Below are 25,286 nucleotides of genomic sequence, written 5' to 3' on the forward strand. Positions count from 1 at the left end.
ATCACATTTTTTTTGTACATATTAATAACATCTTTGTTTTTTGCTTTCTTCCTTTATCTGTAACATCAGTATCGATCGTTTTATTTTGTTGTTTTTCCTTTTTTTTTTAAAAAGAATAAATAAATAAATAAATATTATTATAATATAGAAGATTTTTCTCATCATGTTATCCCTATTAGCTAAAAACAAGAATTCTGCTAGGCCATTATTTAACTCTTTATCCAGCACTGCTGCTCGTTTGCAATCCACTAAAGTTCAAGGTGCAGTTATTGGTATCGATTTGGGTACTACTAACTCTGCGGTGGCCGTCATGGAAGGTAAGATTCCACGTATTATTGAAAACGCCGAAGGTGCCCGTACTACACCATCGGTCGTCGCTTTCACTAAAGAAGGCGAAAGATTGGTCGGTATTCCAGCTAAGAGACAAGCAGTTGTTAACCCAGAAAATACTTTATTTGCCACAAAGAGATTAATTGGTCGTCGTTGGGAGGACGCTGAAGTCCAACGTGATATCAAACAAGTCCCTTACAAAATTGTCAAGCACTCTAATGGTGATGCCTGGGTCGAAGCTAGAGGTCAATCTTATTCCCCAGCTCAAATCGGTGGGTTTATTTTAAATAAAATGAAGGAAACTGCAGAATCTTATCTAGGTAAGTCAGTTAAAAATGCAGTTGTCACTGTGCCAGCCTATTTCAACGACTCCCAAAGACAAGCCACAAAGGATGCTGGTCAAATCGTCGGTTTAAACGTTTTGCGTGTTGTCAATGAACCAACTGCTGCCGCTTTGGCCTATGGTTTAGAGAAAGCTGACTCTAAGGTCGTTGCTGTCTTCGATTTAGGTGGTGGTACTTTCGATATTTCCATCTTAGATATCGATAATGGTGTCTTTGAAGTTAAATCTACCAATGGTGACACCCACCTTGGTGGTGAAGATTTCGATATTGTCTTGTTAAGAGAAATCGTTAAGAAATTCAAAGCTGAATCTGGCATTGATTTAGAAAACGATCGTATGGCTATTCAAAGAATCAGAGAAGCCGCTGAAAAGGCTAAGATTGAATTATCTTCCACCGTTTCCACTGAAATTAACTTACCTTTCATCACTGCTGATGCTTCTGGTCCAAAACATATTAACTTGAAATACACCAGAGCTCAATTTGAGACTCTTACTGAACCATTAATCAAGAGAACTATTGAACCCGTTAAAAAGGCTTTGAAAGATGCTAACTTATCTACCTCCGACATCTCTGACGTTCTTTTAGTCGGTGGTATGTCTAGAATGCCAAAGGTCGTTGAAACTGTTAAGAGTTTATTCGGTAAAGAACCATCCAAGGCTGTCAACCCAGATGAAGCCGTTGCCATTGGTGCTGCTATTCAAGGTGCTGTTCTTTCTGGTGAAGTCACTGATGTTTTGTTGTTAGATGTCACTCCATTATCTCTTGGTATTGAGACTCTTGGTGGTGTCTTTACCAGATTAATTCCAAGAAACACTACCATCCCAACCAAGAAGTCTCAAATCTTCTCCACTGCCGCTGCTGGTCAAACCTCTGTTGAAATTAGAGTCTTCCAAGGTGAAAGAGAATTAGTTAGAGACAACAAGTTGATCGGTAACTTCAACTTATCTGGTATTCCACCTGCTCCAAAGGGTGTTCCTCAAATTGAAGTCACTTTCGATATTGATGCAGATGGTATTATCAACGTTTCTGCCCGTGACAAGGCCTCCAATAAGGATGCATCTATTACTGTTGCTGGTTCTTCTGGGTTATCTGAGGCCGAAATTGAACAAATGGTCAACGATGCTGAAAAGTTCAAGGCACAAGATGAAGAAAGAAAGAAGGCTATCGAAACTGCTAATAGAGCAGATCAATTAACCAATGATACTGAAGCTTCCTTGAAGGAATTCGAAGGCAAGATTGATAAGGCTGAAGCTCAAAAGGTTAAGGACCAAATCGCTTCCTTAAGAGAATTAGTTGCTAAGGTTCAATCTGGTGAAGAGGTTGCTGTTGATGAATTGAAGACTAAGACTGAAGAATTACAAAATGCTTCTATGAAATTGTTTGAACAAATGTACAAAAACAACTCTACTAATGAAGGTCAATCTAATGAAAACAAACAATAATGCTATAAGTGAACATAATATTAATGTTAGTAACCTTTTCCTTTTTTGTTTTTTTCTTCTTTTCACTTCCCCTGTTTTTTAGTGATTTAGTTTCATTTTAATAGAGTAATATCTTCATAATATGTCATATGTGTTATGTTATTAGCTGCTTTCATTTGTTTATATTTAATAAATGTTATTTGCTTTCTACATGCACTCATGAGTAATTTTTTTTTCTTTCCTTTTTTTCTGGGTTTCCTGTATTTAAATTATGTAAATATTGTTAATTAATAACTATAAACAATTTGGATAAATTTTAACTCTTAAATTTACTAGTTTATGATTTGAACAATTTCGAAGATCTATTAATCAAGAGGGAATTTGCATGAAACATGCATTCTTTATGTATGCATAAGACTGTTTTATACCATTGATTCGTTTTTTTTTTCTTTTCTTTAGAAGAATGTGTATACGATATATAGTAACATGGATCCCATTCAAGGTTGAATAGTCAATCCTTATTAAAAGGCGGGTTCTGCGGAAAGTTTATTCCGCATCCAGCTAGTGCTTTTTTATTTGCTTTATTTTTTTTTTTTTTTAATTGGAATTTTGACACTTGGACCTCTTTTTGTTTCTTAAAATTCAATATTCTATCAAAAAGGCGCAATAGAAGTAGTATACACACACACACATATATATATATATAAATACAAAGTAGAATAAATATAATATAGTGGTCTATCAATACAGTATTATAATAATTAAAAGACACTATTAACAATTTGAACTAAATCTTTTTTATTTTTTTTTTTGATTATGCAATTAAGAGTATCACCTTTAACTAAGATTATATCACTTTCAGGGTTTTTGGCTTTAGGATTTCTTTTAGTGATTTTATCCTGTGCCTTATTTCACAATTATTATCCATTATACGATATAGTAATTTTCCTATTAGCACCTATACCAAATTCATTATTTAAAAACAGGTCAGACTATGGTTCAGGCTCGTTTATGAACGATCCACTTGACGGTTCCCTAGGACAAACAGCCTCAGAATTAGGTTATTTTTGCACCGGGATGCTTGTCACTAGTGGGATAACGCTACCTTTGGTGTTCTATCACTGTCAGTTAATTAATTCAGTTAGTTGTGTAATGAGTATCAGCGGTGGTTTAATCATATATTCGAGTATTGTTATCTTTTCCTGGTTTTTCCATTCAAGCTGGAATGATGATGATTCGAACAATGCTTTATTTACATGAAATGAAACTATATATATATATATATATATATATATGTATATGTATATGTGAATACATCTGTGTATGTATTTGGGGAATCCTTTTTCCTTTTCCCCTTCTCAAGCATTAATATATGAATATAACTATAATATTTCTTTCTTTGGGGTGTCGACAGTGCGATTTGATAGCGTCAACAGAGAAGTGCAATCTGTAAATTCTTTCCGTTTGTTTTTTTTTGGTGTTTTTTTATATTCCATTTTATTTTTCGCGTTTGAACTATTCACCGAAACTTTTTATTGAGTGCATTACTTACTTTTGTTTTATTTGTAACATTTTTGGTTCTACAGATTATTGAAATTAAATATGAACAAAGTTTGATTTAATAATGCCAACTTTTATTCCCTTTCTTATTTATTCACTTCTGCTTTTAAGTCGTTATTATCATTGAGATGTTTAAATTTAGTTTACTATTAAAAAAGAAAAGAAGAAAGGAACAAAAAAAATCACAAATATTAGGACCTTACCTATATGTGTAGATATATTTCAAAAGAGTAAGAAAAGGACAGGAAGAATAAAGTTATAGGAATTTTAAATACAATGTCAACGTCTAAAGTTATTGAATATATTAATGATAAATTACATAGAAGATGTCAGCCTATTGTATTTACAGACTTAATGAATAAATTTCACATTGGGCCATCTGACGCAAAACAAACAATGTATAATTATTATAAAGAGACAACTACGATGAAATTCAATTGTATAATCATGATATGTTATAAAGATGGTACAATAAAAATGGCTACCGACCTAAATGAAACAGAAACACAGAGCTCAAATAACATACTGGATTGTTTTATCTATGCATTCAACCCAAATAAAGAGTTTACACCGGTTTATGAGTTAAACGATCAATGTGGTTCAAATTTAATAGTTAATCCATATAAGTTGGTTATTGAGGATGAGAAGAGGGTGGAATCTGTTGGTTCTCCAATCAAAAGATCCCAGACGGATTCCAAAGTGAGTAATGTTAAAAAAGATATTGTATTTAATCCTGTTAGATCTAAGACGGATAGTGCTGTTAATAGTAAGAGCAATAGCAGTGATAAGAACACAAGTAAAAAAAACGAGCCAGCTAAACCTAAGAAATCAATAGGATTGAAATCCACGGAAATATTGGCTAAAATGAGAAAAGCTAGGGATGAAAAAGAAGCTGAAAGACAAAGGCAATTGAAACAAAGAAAGCAAGAAGAAGAGGCTAATAAACTGAAAAGACTGAATAATGATCCAACAAGAAAGGCACAAATGGAGGATCTTAATAAGTTATTTGTTGATAGTGATGAGGACGACGTTGTAGATGTTGACATGAACAATAATAAAAATACAAATGAGAGTAATAAAAAATCTGAAATTGAGGACTCAGATGTTGCTACTACTACCACATCAACAATAAAGATGAATAAAACGATAGATGGTAGTAAATTAGAAAGTTTGCCAGACACCACAGTAGAGGATTCGCTTCTAGAGATTGAGAGAGATGAGCCAAGTAATAATAAACAAAATAATGAGGCGGTAGATCCAAGATCCAAGATCGAATCAATAAATCCCTCAGAAACTTCAGAAGCTGAAAACAAAGAACAGGCAAAGAAGGAGCCACTTGGAGAGGAATCTATTGAGGAAATTGTTACATCATATGTAGATGAGGATGGTTATATTGTTACAAATAGAAAAAGACCGCAGCCTATAAGCACCAATAGTGACAATAGTAAGAGGAGTATTGGACAATCAAGTAGTCCAAAGAAAGTAACTTCTAGGGCCAAGTCAATATTAGCTAACTTTGGAAATGCATCTAAGAAGAGTTCACTACCACCCAGAAAAAAAGTTAAACAAGGTTCTATTGAAAGTTTCTTCAAAAGGTCATGATATATTTGGATATTACTAAAGAGAGAATTAAAATAAAATAATCATATCATTTTAGTCTTTTTTGTTTTGTTTTATGTTAATTCTCTTTTCTCTTTTCTTAGATATTAAATTATAGAATACACACACCTTTATATAATTAGATAATGTGATACGATCAAGAACCCATGACAAGTAATCACTTTATGTTCACTCATACTTCCGTTTACAGCACAGCACACGAACTTTTCATTTTTATACTTAAAGTGTTTACATCTACATGGGCCTATATCGTATGAAATAACATTTCATACAAAGATTGAAAATTTCGAAAGGAGTGTGAATTCCTGCATTGCTATTTAATTTTTTTTTTCTTTTTCTAATTGCATTTTGAAAAATAAATAAAGTGATTAAAGGAAAGATAAAGAAAGAGAATTAATTAACAGTGACATGAGAACCATAGACTTCAAAAGAGAGACAAGCAGGTGGAAACTATATACTACTATTTTTCAGCTCAGTCTATACATTTTTTACAAAAGCAATAAATATAACTGAATTAAACAAAAAGAATTTAATAGGAATCGCTGACTCTCCTTTATACCTATATATATATAATACTCCACAGATAAGACTAATAATATAAGATGACTGATTTATGCCCAGTTTATGCTCCATTTTTTGGTGCCCTTGGTTGTGCTGCCTCCATTATTTTTACCTCATTTGGTGCTGCCTATGGTACTGCTAAATCCGGTGTTGGTGTTTGTGTCACATGTGTTTTAAGACCAGATCTTCTAATTAAGAGTATTGTCCCTGTTGTTATGGCTGGTATTATTGCAATTTATGGGCTAGTTGTCTCTGTTCTTGTTGTTTATTCATTGGGTCAAAAACAAGCTTTATACACCGGGTTTATTCAGTTGGGTGCAGGTCTATCTGTTGGGCTAAGTGGGTTGGCTGCGGGTTTTGCTATTGGTATTGTTGGTGATGCTGGTGTTAGAGGTACTGCTCAACAACCAAGATTATTCGTTGGTATGATTTTGATCTTGATTTTCTCTGAAGTTTTGGGTCTTTATGGGTTAATTGTTGCATTACTATTGAATTCAAGAGCTACTCAAGATGTCATCTGTTAAAAATATAAAAATATAATACATAATAGAAAATAAATATTATAGCTTTATTTTCTCTTCGTTTTTTTATGTTTAACTGAAACTTTATATATTATATACATATAAGATGTTGTATGTATTACCTTTATTATTCATTTGTAATTATTTCTCAATATCTGTTTTGTCAATTAATGTCTAAATACATTTATATCTATATAGATATGTAGGATCAACAATACTTAAGAAAACCTTTTAATAATGAATTGTAAAATAGACCAGATTCTTTCATTCAACTCTTCATTATAGTGATATTTTGCACCAAATCTTTCTTTGAACAATGTTCTTTGAAACCTGATGATATCTTTAGAAGTTATTATACCTTTTAACAACCCATGATCCTCAATAATAATACTCTTACATCCATTGTCTTTAAACATATGAAACAGTACCAATGTAGATGTATCGAGTTTAGCAGTTAAAGGTGAGGAATTAACAATGTCACAAAAACTTATTTCATTTATGTTAACATTCATATGATTATTAGTATTGTTTTTTCTTGAATTAAATCTTTCAATATTAAAATGAACTAATGTCCTTGATGCATTACTACTATTTATATCCTGCATCATTAATTTTTGCACTAAATGTCTTCTTAAAACGTAGCCAACACATTCCATATCTGGATCAGTTGTATCACTGTTGATCACAATTGGGAACCCATTTACTATCTTATCATTTGATTCGTATATTATTTTTTCGATTTCTGAGATATACATGGTCTCACTTAATACAATAAGATCTTTGGACATAACATCTCCAGCTTTGTATGAGGATAAAAGTGCCTCACCCTTTTTGAGCTCTTCATCTTCCATCTCTAACAACGGAAATCCATTAACTATAATCATTTGATCGGCAATTCCCACTGTTCCAGACATTGATAATATTATCCTTGAAATTGCAACAACTATCATAGTTGGAATAATATATATAAAAGCTCCAGTCAATTCTAGCATGATTACCACAACAGTTAATGTTAAGTTTGTGATACCACATAATGTGGCAGCCGCGCCAAGGAATGCATATGCACCAGAGGTGATTATACCTGCTCCAGTGATATATCTTTCCACTAATAGACTTATAGCTCTTCCAAAAGTAGCACCAACTGCCATAGATGGTACAAAGATGCCTGCGGGTACTTTTGCACCATATGAAATAATTACTAATGCGGCCCTAACAAAAGTAGCATATATTAAAGAAAAAAACATTTTTAAGAATCCAAACATTTCAGTATGTTCATCCAAATAACACAGTTTATGACTAAATACGGAATTATTACCATTATCCTGTTTTGCATCTCCAGAGACACATTCATGGAAAAGTACACCCATGCTTTCGGTCATATCCAATTTTAAAAATTCATTGAAATACGATAACAAAGCTGTAATTAATGCTAGGATCACAATTTCTTGAGTAGTCCATTTAGACAAATATCTTTTACGGAAATTCACGTATGCAATGTTCAATTTACTTACATATTTTCCGTAGAGACCGCCAAATATACCGAGTAAAATAAAGATAGGGATTTCGCCTGCTCTCCAATTCTTATCGTATGTAACGTTGAATAAGATAATCTTGCCATTTCTAAATGGATTAATGCATTTTAATGTAGTGACTGCAATTAACGCTACATAATAAGATTTCCATAATGTTTGGGCGTTAAAATCACTAGCAGATGATAATTCTTCCAACCCAAATAAAACACCACCGATAGGAGCACCAAAAGCAACAGCAACACCAGCCCCGCCACCAGCTATTAAATATTCAAATTGAGATGAATATGTTAATGTATCTTTCAGTAGCCATCTTGTCACAATAAATGCACAACATGTTGCATAGTGAACAGAGGGACCTTCTTTACCCAAACTTAAGCCTGCTGAAATTGCTAAAGGTAACGCTACACTTTTCACAAACAGTGTGGTCATACTTAAGAACTCATTTTTATATTCAAATCCTGAGACCCAAACCTTAATTTCCGATATTCCTGAACCAGTTGCCATAGGAGCCACATATTTAACTAATAATGTACTAATAGTGGCAAATGTTACAGATAAAATGACAAATATCAAAAATGGAGAAATGGCACCTGACCACTCAATCCATTCTCCTTGATTTGTACATTCAATTTCCTGTCTTTTTGTAAGACTATTAAAGAATGATCGATTCGTAACAGCTTCTTTTAATGTTTGAATATTACTACAACAAAAGGATTTATTTAAAAGAAAGTTTCTTGAACAATGGCCTGTTTTCCAGTTTACTAAAGTTTCAGTGAAAATTTGTATAAACCCTGCAAAACAACCTATCACAACAGCCACTGTGGTTAATGTAATAAAAGTTTTACATTTATTCCATATGATTATTTTGTATTTCTCGAATTTTGAACTTAATTGATCTCTTTCATAATAGTCATTATTTTGATTATATATATGATTAGATTCAAAATTATTGAAATCACTTCTTGTTAAATAAGAGGACTTCCTATTAAGTCTTACTGAGCCTGTTAGAATTGGACTGTTCTTTTCAGCAATTTTGTCAATCGTAATGAAATGATCGAAATTTTTAGTTTCAGGGATCACTTTCTTAAAATCTATCTTTGAGAATTCATTACCATGATATTGGTTATTTATTATTTGAGAATCGTCCTGGTAGGTGTCATCTGAGTCTTGAATTGAAATTAGAGAGTATCCTTTAGCCATAACTACTATTGGAATTTGCAACACTCTTCAATTTATGTAGACAGATGTGTCAAAGCTTAAATGTGTTATTAGTACGTACAGGATTATACAGCTTCCAAATAGTTTATTTTGTGTTTTGTCAAGACAGTTGCAGAGGACGCTCTTTATTGTTGTTCATACTGTAAATCATAGTTATTTGTTACAAGGTCATCTGCACAATCGACTCCAATTCAACTATGATTGAAACCTTTTGTTGTATATATATATATATATATTTTTTTCCTTTAGTAAATCTAATAGAAATAAGTAATAATAATATATTTTCAATAATATAGAAAAAATTATCTAAGGGAAAAAACAAAAAAATGAAAAGACATCCGATCACGTGAACATCACATGACCTAGTTTACGCTCCACCCAGACACCAAAAGCTTAGTATTTCTTAAATTTGTCATTTCCGACCACCAACGGAAACTCAGAGGTTGCCGTCGTTCGGAATCAGGCGGGTTAAGATCCGAACACGGAAAGGGAGACGGAAATAGAATCTAAAAAAAAAATAAAGAAAATAAAAAAAAGAAAAGAAAACTTGAACCCTTCTACTAAAAAGAAAAAGTCACGTGCTATGACTTTCGCTTAAAGATATTTTCCTAAACAGGAAATCCAAGTTTGGAAAAAAATATAGAAGTATTTCTTTTTTTTTTTTTTGTTAAATACACATAAAAAAAAATTTTCTGGAATAGTTTAAATTCGGAAGATGAAGCTCATCACTTTTTTTTTTTAACTTTTTATTTATTATAACTTTGGATTGGTTTAAAGCTTTTAGTTATACGTTATTCTATTCAGTTTGGTCATATTAACTATGAGGCGTTGTTTGTACACAGTTTTGACTCCTAAGTAAAAGAAACCATTCAAGCGAGCTGGTTGACAAGTGTTATTATCACTTATACATTATACACACATCACATTTTGCAAGGAACTTGAATAACCTATTATTTTTCCATTTTACTATTTTTCAATAAACCAAAAAGGCAAAGGACCAAATTAAAAAAAGTTATATTATAATGTCTTCCACTCCAAATCCAAAAGCTTTCCCATTAGCTGATGCTGCTTTAACTCAACAAATTTTAGATGTTGTTCAACAAGCTAGTAATTTAAGACAATTAAAGAAAGGTGCTAACGAAGCCACTAAGACTTTGAATCGTGGTATCTCTGAATTCATCATCATGGCAGCTGACTGTGAACCAATTGAAATTCTTTTACATTTACCATTATTATGTGAAGATAAAAATGTTCCATACGTTTTTGTTCCATCCAGAGCTGCATTAGGCAGAGCCTGTGGTGTTTCTAGACCAGTTATTGCAGCCTCTATCACCACTAATGATGCTTCTGCTATCAAGAACCAAATATATGCTGTTAAGGATAAGATTGAAACTTTATTAATCTAATTGGATCTTATGTTTGCATTTCTATCTAATTATTTGTATTATTGACTTCTTTAATATATGTATGTATATGTGAATGTATGTACCTATCTATAAAGAATATTCTAATAACATTTATCTACCTATATTCTTTATGTTATCTGAATTGTCATTGTATTTATTGTTTTGTGTTTTTAATAATATGTTTCAGAAGTTAGACTAGTAAATTTTGTATTCTTTAATATAATTTTATCATTTCATAAATCAGACAATATTAAACGTTGGATTACATGTATATTAAGTTTGAAAGAAAGATTTAATTATCAAAAAAAAAAAAGAAAAGAAAAGAAGAAAAGAAGAAAAGAGAGAGAGAGAGACTATTTGAAGTAAATATAATAAAGTTAATATTAGCGATACTATTAATAAGACAATTTCTACTAGATACTTTCTCTAAATTATCGATATTCAGATTCATGCTAGGTATAAGTATGTGTCATTGGTTATTGAATCTTTTCTGACATCATAGATAATCTTTATTAGTAGGAAGAAGCTATTTCTTTTTTTGGTTTTTAATAAAATTACAATAGTTTGAAATTCTACTAATACATATTCAATATGATGATCAGACAGATCTAATTTAATTCAGATTTCAGAAAATGTATATATGGATAACAAATATATTTGGGGGGGGGAAGTTATCATTGAAACCATGGATATTGTATTGTTTGTTCCAGTGGGATAAAAATGGGTATTAGACTCGTTATTCTTAAGAATACATTAATAGTCATTCTTAAATGTTTGAAGGGGGGTTCCTCATATTTTGCAAGGCGTAGATTACCAACAGTACATACGATAGGATATCCTATAGTAAGATTCTACGGTTAACTTTTTCATCAATTGATTCTTTATCTTTAAAATATATCTCTATCTTTTGGTTTTTAATAGATGGTAACTCTGCAGAATCGCAAAGAATTTCCCTTCCTGTAACTTTTTTTTTATATTTATATTTAAAACAAAGACAAAATAAAATAAAAAAAAAAAGGGGGGAGAGTTACAAACGAAGAGTTATACAAGAAAAGTTATAAAGATTTGGAAGTTGGAGGTAGTGGATAGTTGATTCTGTGCTATCAATTGGAGAATAAGAGAATATAAATTTAACCATTAGAGAAGTGTTTAGAGGTTAATTGCGTGGGGCTAATATCAAAGAATAAACGTTTCTGTTATTTAGTCTTCTTTTCTCTTCGTTACTTCTGCTGGTTCTTGTCACAAAGTATACTATGGGGTTCCTCTTTTCCAGAAGGAAGAAACTCGATAAGTCTATCCCACAGAATGTTCATAAAAATTCATTATCGTTTATTGAAAATGCGGATGGCCCTCCTCAATCAACAGAATTTAAAATCAAGGCTAAAGGTGAAGGATCCTGTAGGAAACGCAGTATCTCGTGTTTATGTTGTGGGTCCAAAGCGAGTATCAATGATGATTGGAAGAAATTTAGATGTTTAATTTGTTGTACGACAAATTATTTGAGTAATGAAAAACCCTTGATCTTGGAATCATTAATGATACGATCTTCTCAATCTCAATGTTGTTCATTACAACAATTGAAGATCCTGATTAAACAATGTTATAAGACAGGTCTGAAAACAAGCACTAACGCTGAAAATATTACTGAGGATGCATTAGTCCCGGATTTTGAACCTATCACCGCATATCTCTTAAGAAGTTTCCATGATATAAATATTTTAGAAATGTCTTTTCTAAATTTAAATAGTCCCATAGTTATTAATATTGACGAACTAAAGGAATTTTACTCCTTAATAATGCACCTACCTACAAGAAGGCCATTTTACAAGATGCTTTGTGCATGTAATGATCTTTTGAAAAGACCAACGGTGAATATAAAGCGGTATCGATGGATATTCATTATTTGGGAAATTCCAGCCATTCGAAATTGTTTAACTTTTAAAAATGATTCGCTTGGATATGATACATTTCGTATTAAGTCTGTAGCATATGAATTAGTTAAACGTTGTATTGGCTATTTGTCTCATATTTTAAATCACACAGATAGTAATAATTATCAAATTTTTCTTACGTATTTAAGATACTTGCCAAAGGAATTGTTTTTAAATCATATAGAGACTATTAATTTATATTTAACGTATCAATTAACTAAGATATATTCAAAGGAAGTTACATTCAATAAGAAAACTAAAAATGACTTCACAAATTCTACTAATACCAATAATAATGATAATAATAATAATAACTCCATGATAGGGTTGCTGCCACTTTCACAACCAGATAATCCAACAGTTATCCATACAAATGATAGACCCTTTGCTGACACAACTGAACAAGAAAATACTTCAAATGCATTAGATGATAAATTATTAAATATATATGGCAGGAAGAAAAATGATCAAAAATATCCAATGATAAAAACTTTTAAATATCAAAATAATTGGCATCTTGAAACAGCAGCTAACTTGATGAAACTTTACTATCTTGTAAACTATAAGAGGGTATCTATAAACAGCAAACAGATATATGGAAATACCAAATTAAACATTAATTCTTTCTATAATATAATGTTGGATTTTATAGATTATAAAGACGATTTTAATAATTGGGAAGGTTTGGAAGTTAAGAAAAAACTTGACGATATCATTCTAATAGAAGAAGAACAACAAAAGCAAAGAAGAAAATTTACTTTTTGTAAGTATTCATTTTTACTATCATTGGGTGTCAAAATATCTATCATGGAATATGAGACAAGAAAAATTATGGAATATCATGCTGAAATGGCATTTTTGGATTCACTTGATAAAGGTAAGAATATCTCTGTATATTTTAAAATACGAGTTCGAAGAAACCATATTGTACAAGATTCTTTAAATGTAATAAAGGGACATCAAGGTGATTTTTTAAAGGCATTAAGAATAGAATTTATAAATGAAAAGGGTGTTGACGCGGGGGGCCTTCGAAAGGAATGGTTTATGTTATTGACTAAGAAATTCTTCCATAAAAATTCAACTTTATTTGGAACTGTATCTGAGAGTAGGTACACTTGGTTCATAGTTTATTCTCCCAATTCAAAATCCATACAAAATAAGAATTTACTTCATTCTTATTTTTTGTTTGGAGTCGTGGTTGGACTGGCAATATTCAATGGTGTTATTCTAGATTTAAAATTTCCTAGATTATTTTACAAAAAAATGTGCAATGAACAAGTTACTTTTGCAGACTATTTAGAGTTATATCCTGAAACAGGTAAAAATTTGCAAAAATTGTTGGATTATGATAGAGAGGATTTTGCTGATGTGTTTTCCTTAACTTTTGAAACAACCATTGGGGATAAAAATCAGTTTTGTTCCATTGAATTGTGTAGTGGTGGATCGAACCGAATTGTCACTTTAAAGAATAAACATGAGTATGTTCATTTATGGATGGACTATTATTTAAATGTGAATGTTAACAAACAATTCATTCAATTTATGAGGGGATTTAATAAAGTGTTTGATGGATGTAATTCTATAAAACTATTTAATTCAGAAGAACTTGAAAGGTTGTTATGTGGAGATATTCAAGATAAAGCATATGATTTTGATGTGTTAAGGACCGTCACAAAATACAAAGATGGATATACGAATAAAACACCGGTAATAGAGTGGTTTTGGGAGATCATATCAGGTTGGGGGATTGAATTGCAAAGTAAGCTATTACAATTTGTAACAGGGTCAGATAGGGTTCCTGCTACAGGTATTAATACTCTTTCCTTTAGAATTAGTAAATTAAATGAAAATAATGATATATCGTTGCCAGTTGCCCATACATGTTTTAATGAACTTTCACTTCCAGAATACAGCAATAAAAAAACATTAGAAAATAAAATTGTAATGGCAATTACAGAATGTCAAGGTTTTGAATTTCGTTAAAGGATTAATATACCGTTAAAGGTAGTGAAAAGTTGAAAAAATAAAACTGCTCTTGATATAGTTTTTTGATTATGAATTATAATATGTATATATATATAATGCTAGATTTAATAATGATGTCTATGATTATGAGAGACAATATGCATGATTTTAATACATAAATAGTATTCTAATAATGTGATCTATGATGAAATGCTACAAATTCTCTTATCTAAATTCTTCATTTAAAATCCATCCCCTCTTCTGCTTATCAAAGGTTGCAATTTTGTTTAATAGAGCTCGTAGTTTGATAACATCTTCTTTTTCATTAATAGATAGTTGTAAGCTAGAAATAATTTTGGATGACGGAGCAAAAAACCCATTCTGTTGAGACAAAAACTCTTTAATCTTTGTTAAAATATTGGTAGAATATGTTATTTTTGTATCTTGTTCTAATATAGTTTCTTTTATTGAATTCTTGACATGTTGTTTTTGTATATTTGAAAAGATAGAGTTAGTTTCTATTTTATTCTTGCACATATTTTTATTTTTATTTTTAACAATTTTACCTGCTTTACCAAATTTTCCTGTCCACGTTGGTGTTCCAATATCGTACTTTTTAGTTGCTCTACGAGACTGTCTTAAGGCTTTCATAGCCTCGTCGGCTAGTCTTTCAGCTTCTTTTGTTATCAATCTAGAAGATTGAAAATGTGTATTCTCTAATTTTTCTTGTGTCATTGCACTCTCTAAAGCTTCATTTCCACCAAGTAAACCTTCTATAAGACGGTCATCCTCATTTTTCTTTTTATCCTTGAGCTCTTTTCCATTATAAAAACTCTCTAATTTAGATACACCCATTATTTTTGTTAATTCATCCAAATCATCGCTTTCATGTGTCACAGACTTTTTTAGAGATTTAGTATGTTTTTCAATTTCTTGAGTCATTTCTTCTGTCGCTAAACCTTCATCACCACCAAGTGTAAATAAATCATGTAGTTCATTCATTTTAAAGAATCTTTTTTGTCTTGGATCGCTTAATATTTTATTTGTTAAAAATTGTTTGAAAATTTGTCTATGATAGATTTTCTCTTCGATTGTTCCTGACACCATCAACCTATAGATTGACACTTCTCTCTTTTGACCTATTCTCCAAGCTCTTTCACGAGCTTGCATATCAGTGGACGGATTCCAATCAGGGTCGAAGATAATAATTCTATTTGCACCAGTTAAATTCACACCAAGTCCACCAACTCTAGTTGTTAATAAAAATACATCATAATTTTCATTATTAAACTGATCCACTAAGGTTTGTCTTTTTGAAATTGGAGTTGTACCATCCATTCTGAGATATTTAATGTTCAAAAGAGCATCATCGAGAACTGATATAAATTTCTCAAGTATATCTAACATTTGTCTTGATTGAGTAAATAAAAGAGTCTTACGTCCTTGTTTTTTCCACAACAACAATAATTGTTTGACCACTTGCATTTTACCCGATTTTGCAGGATTCCCATAGTTTTTAGTATATTGTAATTTATCTTTTTCTAAAAGATCAGGATGGTTACAAATTTTTCGTAAAATGTCGATGCCAAATAATACATTTTTTTTGCCATTTTCAATTTTTGTTAATTCGTCAGAATGTAGGAACTCTAGATATTTTCGCTTTTGGTATTGGGTTAATTTACAGAATAAAACCATTTCTTTCTTTTCAGGTAAATCCTTAGCAACATCGGTCTTAACTCTTCGTAATAGGTAAGGAGATATTAAATCTCTTAATGCTACTGCACACTTATAACCAGTTTGAACTTGCACATTTGTAGCATTAGCATATCCTCCGGTATTAATTGGCAATACAAACTGTTGTTGAAATACAGGTAAAGTTCCTAATTTACCGGGATAAATAAAATCAAATAAGGACCACAGTTCATTTAGATTGTTTTGTATTGGGGTCCCTGATAGAATAATTCTATTTGGTGTTTTCAATTTTTTACATGTTAATGATATATCAGAATCTGGGTTTCTAATCTTGTGACCTTCGTCTAAAATAGCATAGGCCCATTTAATTTTCAACAATTTATCAGAATGGATCCGTAATCCAACATATGTAGTTATAAGGATATGTCCATTTGTGGCGACCATATTAATCAATGAATCTAAGGTTAAATTTGTTTGGATTTCATTTTTTAATTTAGAAGTATTTTTCAAACTTTCATAAGATATTTCATCAGGACTAGAATTAATGAGTATTTGTTCCAATTCTTCCTCATTGATAGTTTTTTTATTATTATTACCCATCCCTGACCCCATGGAATGTAAAATGATTGATCTGAAAGGTGGCCACCAATGGTGCAATTCGTTACACCATTGTTTCATAACTGTAGCAGGACATACAATTAATACTGGGCCATTTAGTAAGCCTGAATGATGTAGAGATGCTAAGAAAGCTATAATTTGAATAGTTTTACCTAATCCCATTTCATCACCAAGGATTCCACCACAATTTTGTTGATATAATTCATAAAGCCATTGAACACAAGTCTTTTGATAATTGAACAAAGATGAAAAAATTTCACCAGGTATTTTGAATGTATCATTTAATTTGGCATCAGGAATTTCAGGATTTGGTTTTCCCCATTCTGGTGAATGTGGATAATCATCATGTTTTCTTAATTTGGATCTAGCCTGAATCCATGATTTGAGTCTTTTTTGATAGGAATACTCATCCCCATCATCTTTGGTTACATCAATTTGACTCTTTATATCATGTTCACTATCATCATCATCAGAATCATTATCATAATCATAATCATTATCATTATCATTATCATCTTTGCTGTTATCTGTATCATTATTTAATGTTTTTAATTTGTCATGTCCTGTATAATCTTTACCATTTAGATCATATTTATTATCATCAATATTATTTGTATTATTATCCTCTTCAATTGTAAACCCATTGGAAGTACCAAATGCAGTAATTTTGCCTAATCTAATAAGATAGTCCTTCTCTGATTCATCAGAACGTTTACCGTCTAAATGCTTATTGACACTTTGAGGATCATCATTGTTTTTATTATTTTTATTGTGAATGCTGGACTTAAGTTGTTTAATTCTTTTTTTAATATCACTTATATCATTTTGTACATTTTTTAGATCACCATTAATTAGTAAATCAATTTTATTCCTTAAATTTGATTTAACTGAGATTCTATTTGAGTTTGCCAATTTTTTTTCAAGGTAGGACTTTTCGGATAATACCTTGTTCAAAAGATTGGTTGATCTTTGCAATCTATCCTCTTCCTGTTCAATTAATTTTTTGTTAGTTAAGAATTCAACATCTTTTTCAATTTTATTTTCCAAAGATTGTTGTGATAAAATATTGACAATACCTAATTTTTTTTTAATTGTTTCATTCTCATGTTCATCAATATTTTCATCTTGATGATTATTAGTGGTAATAGTGTCATTAGTCGGTTCTACATTATAATAATCTTGGTTCATGATATATAATTACATATGGACACACACACATATACAAACAGATGATCAAATAGACAAATAAACACAGATGTATGTGTATATATGTATGTATTGTTCCTCATAGTTTTTCAGTGCAAGGACTATGAATTATATATAATTTATATTATTCTTTCAAAAATGCAAGAAATCTTAAAAGAGAGGGGAAAAAAAAAAGAAAGAAAAAAAGAAATTCTGGAATTTATTACATTTCCTAAAATGGAAATCATTCTATTGTTGATTAGTAATAGAGATTACTAATTACAGTATAGTGAGGTATCAAAACTATGTGATTATCATGGTGTGGTTATGGTTCAGTGATGTTGGTGGTAGTAATAAGAATAGGAGGAGGTCTATTCATATACATATATGTATATGCATGTTTCTGGTGTGGTATTTGATGTCTGATTTGTACTGAGAATAAAATAGATATCGTTATTGCATTTTATATACATGGACATTGTAACATAACATGAGATAACATGATATATATATATATGTATGTATGTATATATATAGCTATTCAATCCTTTCTTTCGCTATCTAGAATTTCTAATTTCTTCATCTCTTCTCTTGGATCAAAATTCCCCGAACATAGGTTTTCATACTGTTGGTCATATTTACCTGTAGACAAAGGTGCATTACCTCTCATTCTTTTGGACATATCCACCATCCCACTCTTGCAATCTAAAAAGGCTTTCATTTGAGCTATACATAATTCAGGTAATTCCTTCCTCAAGTCTGGGTCATCTACACATTGTTGTGGTTTATGTCGTTGAATCATTACACATGGAGATCTTTGTAAGCATATGGCTACAGCCTTTTTTTGATCTTTACAACTGGCACCCATCTTTATATCCCTAGTATCCAATATTTCTTACATCACTTTAACACACCACCAGTATCTATATATATATATATATATGTGTGTGTGTGTGTGTGTGTGTGTATATCTATATTTGCATATATTATGGGATTTTGTATATAAGACACTATTCTGTGAAACGTTTCTTTTTTTTTTGGGATCCTCCTTTTTTTTTTTATTTTATTTTTTTTTCTCTCTCGAGGGTCTTTGTGAAGAAAATATAGGTGGATTATCATAATAATAACAATATGACGTATACGTGCTAGCATTTATATGTATAGGCATCTGTATGTATGTAGATATAGAGATAGATGTTGGTTTAGAGGTATTGGGTGTGTGCCATTAGTGTCTATTAAGATTATTTTTTTTTGTATTTTTTTTTTTATTACTTGGATAGTAACAGACATACAACCATATTATGTCTTTGAATTTCTTACCTGGACGACCAAATGATACAAGACAAACAGCTTGTCAAGGTTATTGGCAAGGTCATACCATTTTTGCATACTGCTCAGGTAATAATCTAATCATATTAACTAACGCTTTTACTAATTTGCAGACTATTTACTTAGATAAAGATTGCCTGGCTGTCGATATTAATTCAAATAATGGGTTCATTGCGATCTCCGTGGATAATAATCATGTCTACATATACAAACCTATCTACCAGATCATGAAATCACCGAAATGGTCAAAATGTTGTCAAATTTATCACGATCCATCAAGAGTAAATTGTATTAAATGGGGTGGGGACAACGAGTTGATCTTAGGGTCTGACTATCTTTCATTTTGGAAAGTGATGGATCATTTCGGTGTCTTCGAACCCGTTTTACTTTGGAATAAAAGGCAACCGAAACCTGTGTATCAGATAGATATCACCAATAATTCTCAATTGATTGCAAGTTATGGGAAATACGATCATACCGTTAAACTTTGGAAAAGAATATCCATAAGTGGTGATCAAGTAATTTTCACTTTGATTCTATTACCTCATCCTGTTTCTGTCACTTCAATCTACTGGAAGAAAATGAATTACAATTATCTTGATAACAATACCAGTGGTAATGATAATGATAATATACAAGAACAACAACAGCGACTGCAGCAAGTTGAAAATAACTGTTATCTTTTGTACACTTTATGTTCTGATAAAAAATTAAGAGCTTGGTTATGCTTAGAAGATGATCCTGCTCATTTAAAGATACAGAATTGGACAACTTTAACGTTAAATGATACAACAAAATATTGTTTAATTTTAGATAATTGGATTATTAAAAAAATATATTTTAATAATAATACTAAGCATGACAAAAAAGTTAACCTTAATTTGAAGATGTTTTTAAATTCAGATATCATAATGTTTGGCAGTGATAACGCAGATGATTGTTTTGATATTTATGAACTAAATTATAATAATGGTGTTACAGATAATATGGGCAGTAATAATCAATGGCCACTGAATTTGATAAAAAATAAGTTACAATCAAGAAAAATCATTCATCCATCCCTATTGAATTCAATAAATCACACGTTTTTATATTTTGCAGATTTGCAACCGTATGATGATAGTAATACTGATGTGTCATTAATTATTCACGATCTACAAGGTGTTATTAAACAATCTTTAATAAATATACCAGAATTTGTAGATCAAGAATTTTCAGTAAATAATTTTCAAGATTCAGTAGCAGTGGTCCATTTAGAGCATAAATTTACTGGCCATAATAAGTCAATTCAAAGACTTATTAGAAGTAGCGATGGAGAGGCTCTGTTAACTATCACAAGATTCTCAGAGAATTGTGTATGGACACCACAGCAGTTAGGTTCAAATGGTGGTGTCACTTTGAATCTAAAGAATTTTGTTAAAACTGAGACTCCAATTAAACTGGCTGTCATACATGAAAAGGGTAATCTAATGATTTGTCTACTGGAAAATAATAAATTACAAGTATGGGATTGTTCTTGTAATAGAAAAAATTTGGAAAATGATTTCAATGACTCCATCTTGAAGGATTCTTATCAACTTGATGATGATAGTGATCTTTGCTCCCCATTATTAATGTTAAATACACCTGAGACACATCATAGTCATGAACATCATTTTGTAGCAATTATTTATTCAGATGGTTCCATTAAAGGGTTTGAAATATCTTTGCAGAGAGGTATAGAAAAAGTTACATCAGATTCTTTACCCTTTATTAAAAATGGTGAAAACAGATTATACAAAATATCTATTATTGATCCAGTTCATTCTACATTTGTAAGTGATAGACCATTGATATCTTTCATTACAAAGGATGGTTTTGTAGAGACTTATACAGCAGTTGTTGACTATGATAATAAACATATTATATGGAAGATATCGTCGCAATTAAATACTGGGATACGAAATGCACAATTTATTAGAGGTTCTTCGACTGGAAAGCTGTGTATTGTTAGCTCAGATTATAAATCTATGTCACTTTGGGATTTAAATAGAGGAATCCTGGAATATGAAGAGTCCTTCCAAGATCAGATTAAAGATATTGATTGGACGAGTACAGAATTGGGTCAAAGCATTGTGGCAATTGGATTCATTGCATACTCTTTATTGTACACACAGTTAAGATACGATTATACTAATAATATTCCTAGTTATTTACCTATAGAAAAGATAGATATTACTTCACATACAGCACATATAATCGGTGATTCCATATGGATGAAAAATGGTACGTTTGTCGTAGCATCAGGTAATCAGTTATATATAAAGGACAAATTGTTAGATGTCTCTGATGATTTCACACATAGATCCATTGGTTCAAGAAAAATTCTGTCTAATGATATATTGCATTTAAATAGTGTTCTTAATGGTCCACTACCTGTTTATGATCCGCAATTTTTAATCCAAGCTATCTATTCAAATAAGATAGAATTGGTTAAGGAGATATTATTAAGATTATTTGTGAAGTTACGAGAAATCGATTTTAAATCTATGGATGTTACTACTAATTTACCTTCAGATTTAAATATTCCGAGTCATAAATTTTTGGTAGATAAAGGTGAACATTATGATGTAGAAAAATTCCCTGATCCATATCCTACATTTGATAAGACTGTGGGTGTTTCTTTAACAGAACAATTGACTAGAATAACTCTTCCATATATAACACGTCATCAACAAATAACGTTGATAACAGTTATTGAAGCGATGGAAGAGGTGGTTAAATACCAACACATTATGGATCATAATGGTATTAGATTCTTATTGGGGGTGAAATTATTTTTGTCTCATCGTCAAAGTCAAAAATCGCTACTGATGAGAGATATCTCATGGGCATTACATTCTGAGAGCAAAACATTATTATTATCTATGTTTGATAGTAATATTAATACATGGAAACACGCAAAAGAATATAAGATAGTTTATTGGCTTAAAGAAGATCAACTAACCAGTAAGTTTGAACAAATAGCTAAATTTGAATTTTCTAAAGAAGATAAAAGAGATCCAAGTAGATGTGCCGTATTTTATCTTGCTTTAAAGAAAAAGCAAATTTTATTAAGCCTCTGGAAGATTAGTACAGGTCATCCTGAACAGCAGAAAATGATCAAATTTTTAAATAATGATTTCACACAACAGAGATGGAGAACAGCTGCTTTGAAGAATGCTTTTGTGTTATTAAGCAAGCATAGATACATGGATGCAGCTTGCTTCTTCTTGATTGGTGACTCATTAAAGGATGCAGTGAATGTACTTTGCAAACAAGTTGGAGATATAGATTTGGCTATTGGGGTCTGTAGAGTCTACGAAGGTGATGAGGGAACAATATTAGGAACTTTACTAAAAACTCATTTACTACCAACGGCTGTTTTAAATAATGATAAATGGACGACAAGTTTTATATATTGGAAGCTAAGAAGACAAGATATTGCTATTAAATCCTTAATTACATCTGCAGTTGATTTAGAAAATAATAGAGAATTCGTGTCAGATGAAAAGTTGGTCAATAAGTCATTTTTGGTAGAGGATCCAGCATTATTATATCTATATCGACATTTAAGGACGAAAAATATTAAATATTTCTTGGGTTCTTTGGAATTGGGATTAAAAATAGAGTATAAGGTTGTCCTTAGAAGTATAGACATTCTTTGCAGAATGGGATGTGATTATCTGGCAGCTTCATTAGTGAAAAACTGGAAGTTTATTGAAGAATCAAAACATACAGTGATGAAGCCTCCTGATAATTCATGGGCACAGACTTCCATTAGTAGTTTTAATAAAGAACCTATTACCACTGTAAAGGTAAGACCAAGTCTTTTTGACAAATTTGACAGTATACAAAATAACAAGATAATAAGTTCAACGATGAGTAATCAACAATTAAAGTCGCCAATTAATCTGTTAGATAATTACAATCAACTACCTACGCCTGCCAGTAGTAATAGTTCATCCAGAAATATTTTAGATGATTATTTATTACCTACTAAATCGAAAAACCTTCTAGACGAGTATGCGCCGTCAAATAAACCTAAAAATCCTTTGGATAATATTTCAAATCAGCTTGATACAAATACTTTTAGGAAAACTACACCACCAGCTACTGCACATAGTATTTCTACTGTCGAATCTACTGTTTCCTCAGAAAAGAAGAAGGTAGCAGCAGCACCACGGAATTTATTGGATGATTTTATGTAAACTGCTATTCTAATATATAATTTCTAAATTTCAGGTCATATGTATATATATGTATATATGTAGGTTCTTTAAAAGAGGATATATTAGTAGCATCTATGAAATAATTTAATTTATGATAGAGAGGTTAATGGAATGCAATAATTTTTTAAAAAGAGAGTAGTCAATAAGTATTGACTAAGAAAAAAATTTAGCAAGACTTTTCTTTGTGTTTTCCTTTCTTTTTTCCAAAATCTCTTCTACCTGTTCAATTTTCTTAATAACTACTTTATCATTTGGATTTAAATCATTACACTGTTTGTAATCTTTTAATGCTTCCTCATACCTTTTCTTAACAAAATAACAATTAGCTCTTCTATAATATCCTTTTGCCTTGTCCATGTCAGGTACATTATCTGAATCTAATAGATAAGTTGCATACTTAATGGATTCATTGTAATTTTGCATATTAAAGCATACCAAACTAATATTCAAATACAGTTTTAATTTTAAATGTGAGAATTTAGAATTTAAATCTTTATTAATACTAACATCTGGGATATATTCATTTGTATATTTTAAAGATTTTCTATACTTAAAAAATGCATTTTGATAATCTTTCTTTTTAAACAATAAAGTCCCTGATTCCTTTATAATAGTAGCAGCATCAAGTGCTTTAGAGAAATCATCATCATTAAAATGTTTATCGTCATCAGGGTATTCTTCATAAATATCACCACCAATTTCGTAGTTACATGCGTTATATAAAGGGATCTCCATAGTCTTATTCCAAGCACCACAATCGGCGATTCTTATACATTTTTCTGGAAAACCATCTGAATCTACTTTGGTTTCTTTGATGGTATGAATTACAGATTTACCATGTATAACTTTACCAAAAATACTATGCTTTCCTTTTAGATGTGGTAATGCCGAGGTATTTATAAAGAATTGAGAACTATTTGTGTTTGGTTTACCTGAATTAGCCATGGCTAAATAGAAAGGTTCAGTGAATTCGGCCTGATTTTCATCAATGAAGTTACCATAACATGGAATATCAACCTTTTCAGAAAACTCCTCTTCTTTTGCATAAATTGAGCAACCACCTTTACCAATGTCATCAGTCTTTTGGAAATTTTTTGATCCATACATAATATCACCAGCTTGGATCATAAAATTCTTTATAACACGATGGAAATAGTTATTTTTATAGGAAAGTTTACCATTAAAGCCTGGAATCTCAGTACCTATACAAAGATGATAGAAATTGTAGGCTGTAAATGGAGCCTTATCTGTAAATAATTCCATAACTATTCTGCCAATTTTTACCTCATCGATAGTAATATCAAAATAAGTGTAAACATTTCCATGTGAAGCAAATAATTGTTTAGGATCCATGATATAACGAGAGTTTTATAATAATACTAGTCCGTTTGTGATACTTAGATTCCTCACAATATTCAATCTTAAAATAAATTAGTATGTAAGATTAAGAAAGGATAAAATCAGTTGAATAAAATCTAATTGATTATTGATACTATTTGACTTTGTAACCAATTTCTATTTTATATTCAATTTTTTTATACCTTTAACCTTTTTGTATGTGTATGTTTACTAAAGTTTATCTTATCAAATTCAGTTTTTGACAACTTTTTCTTTCTGTTCTGTAAATTCAATGGAAATTTCTGAAATTTCAAAAATATTGGAAAAGGACATTGAATAAATTACGTAACCTCAAGATGGGGAGCTAGAGGTCATTTCAAGAATATATGTTATATATACAGAGTTATTACTTTTATTAATTTACCTGTAAATTGAGGTCGCGAAGCATCACTAGTGGCTTAGAAA

The 25,286-nt window shown here is 30.8% G+C and overlaps 11 protein-coding genes across 11 annotated transcripts; 7 read left to right on the forward strand and 4 right to left on the reverse strand.

Annotated features, from left to right (window-relative positions):
* Positions 1-163: 163 nt before the first annotated feature.
* SSC1 (Hsp70 family ATPase SSC1) lies at positions 164-2,116 on the forward strand (the record flags this gene model as incomplete). The annotated part of the gene is made up of 1 exon (XM_064858557.1): positions 164-2,116. The coding sequence occupies one exon, from the start codon at positions 164-166 to the stop codon at positions 2,114-2,116; it is 1,953 nt and encodes a 650-aa protein (XP_064714380.1).
* A 795-nt stretch (positions 2,117-2,911) lies between these two features.
* On the forward strand, positions 2,912-3,355 carry VPS55 (Vps55p; the record flags this gene model as incomplete). The annotated part of the gene is made up of 1 exon (XM_064858558.1): positions 2,912-3,355. The coding sequence occupies one exon, from the start codon at positions 2,912-2,914 to the stop codon at positions 3,353-3,355; it is 444 nt and encodes a 147-aa protein (XP_064714381.1).
* A 576-nt stretch (positions 3,356-3,931) lies between these two features.
* Positions 3,932-5,257, forward strand: POL32 (DNA polymerase delta subunit POL32; the record flags this gene model as incomplete). Its single annotated transcript, XM_064858559.1, has 1 exon — positions 3,932-5,257. One exon carries the CDS (start codon positions 3,932-3,934, stop codon positions 5,255-5,257), a length of 1,326 nt encoding a protein of 441 aa, XP_064714382.1.
* A 620-nt stretch (positions 5,258-5,877) lies between these two features.
* On the forward strand, positions 5,878-6,360 carry VMA3 (H(+)-transporting V0 sector ATPase subunit c; the record flags this gene model as incomplete). Its single annotated transcript, XM_064858560.1, has 1 exon — positions 5,878-6,360. The coding sequence occupies one exon, from the start codon at positions 5,878-5,880 to the stop codon at positions 6,358-6,360; it is 483 nt and encodes a 160-aa protein (XP_064714383.1).
* Positions 6,361-6,575: 215 nt separating this feature from the next.
* Positions 6,576-9,089, reverse strand: GEF1 (Gef1p; the record flags this gene model as incomplete). The annotated part of the gene is made up of 1 exon (XM_064858561.1): positions 6,576-9,089. The coding sequence occupies one exon, from the start codon at positions 9,087-9,089 to the stop codon at positions 6,576-6,578; it is 2,514 nt and encodes an 837-aa protein (XP_064714384.1).
* Positions 9,090-10,129: 1,040 nt separating this feature from the next.
* Positions 10,130-10,513, forward strand: SNU13 (RNA binding protein SNU13; the record flags this gene model as incomplete). Its single annotated transcript, XM_064858562.1, has 1 exon — positions 10,130-10,513. The coding sequence occupies one exon, from the start codon at positions 10,130-10,132 to the stop codon at positions 10,511-10,513; it is 384 nt and encodes a 127-aa protein (XP_064714385.1).
* A 1,253-nt stretch (positions 10,514-11,766) lies between these two features.
* Positions 11,767-14,427, forward strand: HUL4 (putative E3 ubiquitin-protein ligase HUL4; the record flags this gene model as incomplete). Its single annotated transcript, XM_064858563.1, has 1 exon — positions 11,767-14,427. The coding sequence occupies one exon, from the start codon at positions 11,767-11,769 to the stop codon at positions 14,425-14,427; it is 2,661 nt and encodes an 886-aa protein (XP_064714386.1).
* A 207-nt stretch (positions 14,428-14,634) lies between these two features.
* On the reverse strand, positions 14,635-17,907 carry RAD26 (DNA-dependent ATPase RAD26; the record flags this gene model as incomplete). Its single annotated transcript, XM_064858564.1, has 1 exon — positions 14,635-17,907. The coding sequence occupies one exon, from the start codon at positions 17,905-17,907 to the stop codon at positions 14,635-14,637; it is 3,273 nt and encodes a 1,090-aa protein (XP_064714387.1).
* A 538-nt stretch (positions 17,908-18,445) lies between these two features.
* Positions 18,446-18,772, reverse strand: PET191 (Pet191p; the record flags this gene model as incomplete). The annotated part of the gene is made up of 1 exon (XM_064858565.1): positions 18,446-18,772. The coding sequence occupies one exon, from the start codon at positions 18,770-18,772 to the stop codon at positions 18,446-18,448; it is 327 nt and encodes a 108-aa protein (XP_064714388.1).
* Positions 18,773-19,205: 433 nt separating this feature from the next.
* RAV1 (Rav1p) lies at positions 19,206-23,462 on the forward strand (the record flags this gene model as incomplete). The annotated part of the gene is made up of 1 exon (XM_064858566.1): positions 19,206-23,462. The coding sequence occupies one exon, from the start codon at positions 19,206-19,208 to the stop codon at positions 23,460-23,462; it is 4,257 nt and encodes a 1,418-aa protein (XP_064714389.1).
* Positions 23,463-23,636: 174 nt separating this feature from the next.
* On the reverse strand, positions 23,637-24,836 carry CPR7 (peptidylprolyl isomerase CPR7; the record flags this gene model as incomplete). The annotated part of the gene is made up of 1 exon (XM_064858567.1): positions 23,637-24,836. One exon carries the CDS (start codon positions 24,834-24,836, stop codon positions 23,637-23,639), a length of 1,200 nt encoding a protein of 399 aa, XP_064714390.1.
* Positions 24,837-25,286: the final 450 nt, after the last annotated feature.

This window comes from Arxiozyma heterogenica, assembly GCF_036370985.1.
Source record: "Arxiozyma heterogenica strain weizmannii chromosome Unknown scaffold_18, whole genome shotgun sequence".
Lineage (NCBI taxonomy): Eukaryota > Fungi > Ascomycota > Saccharomycetes > Saccharomycetales > Saccharomycetaceae > Arxiozyma > Arxiozyma heterogenica.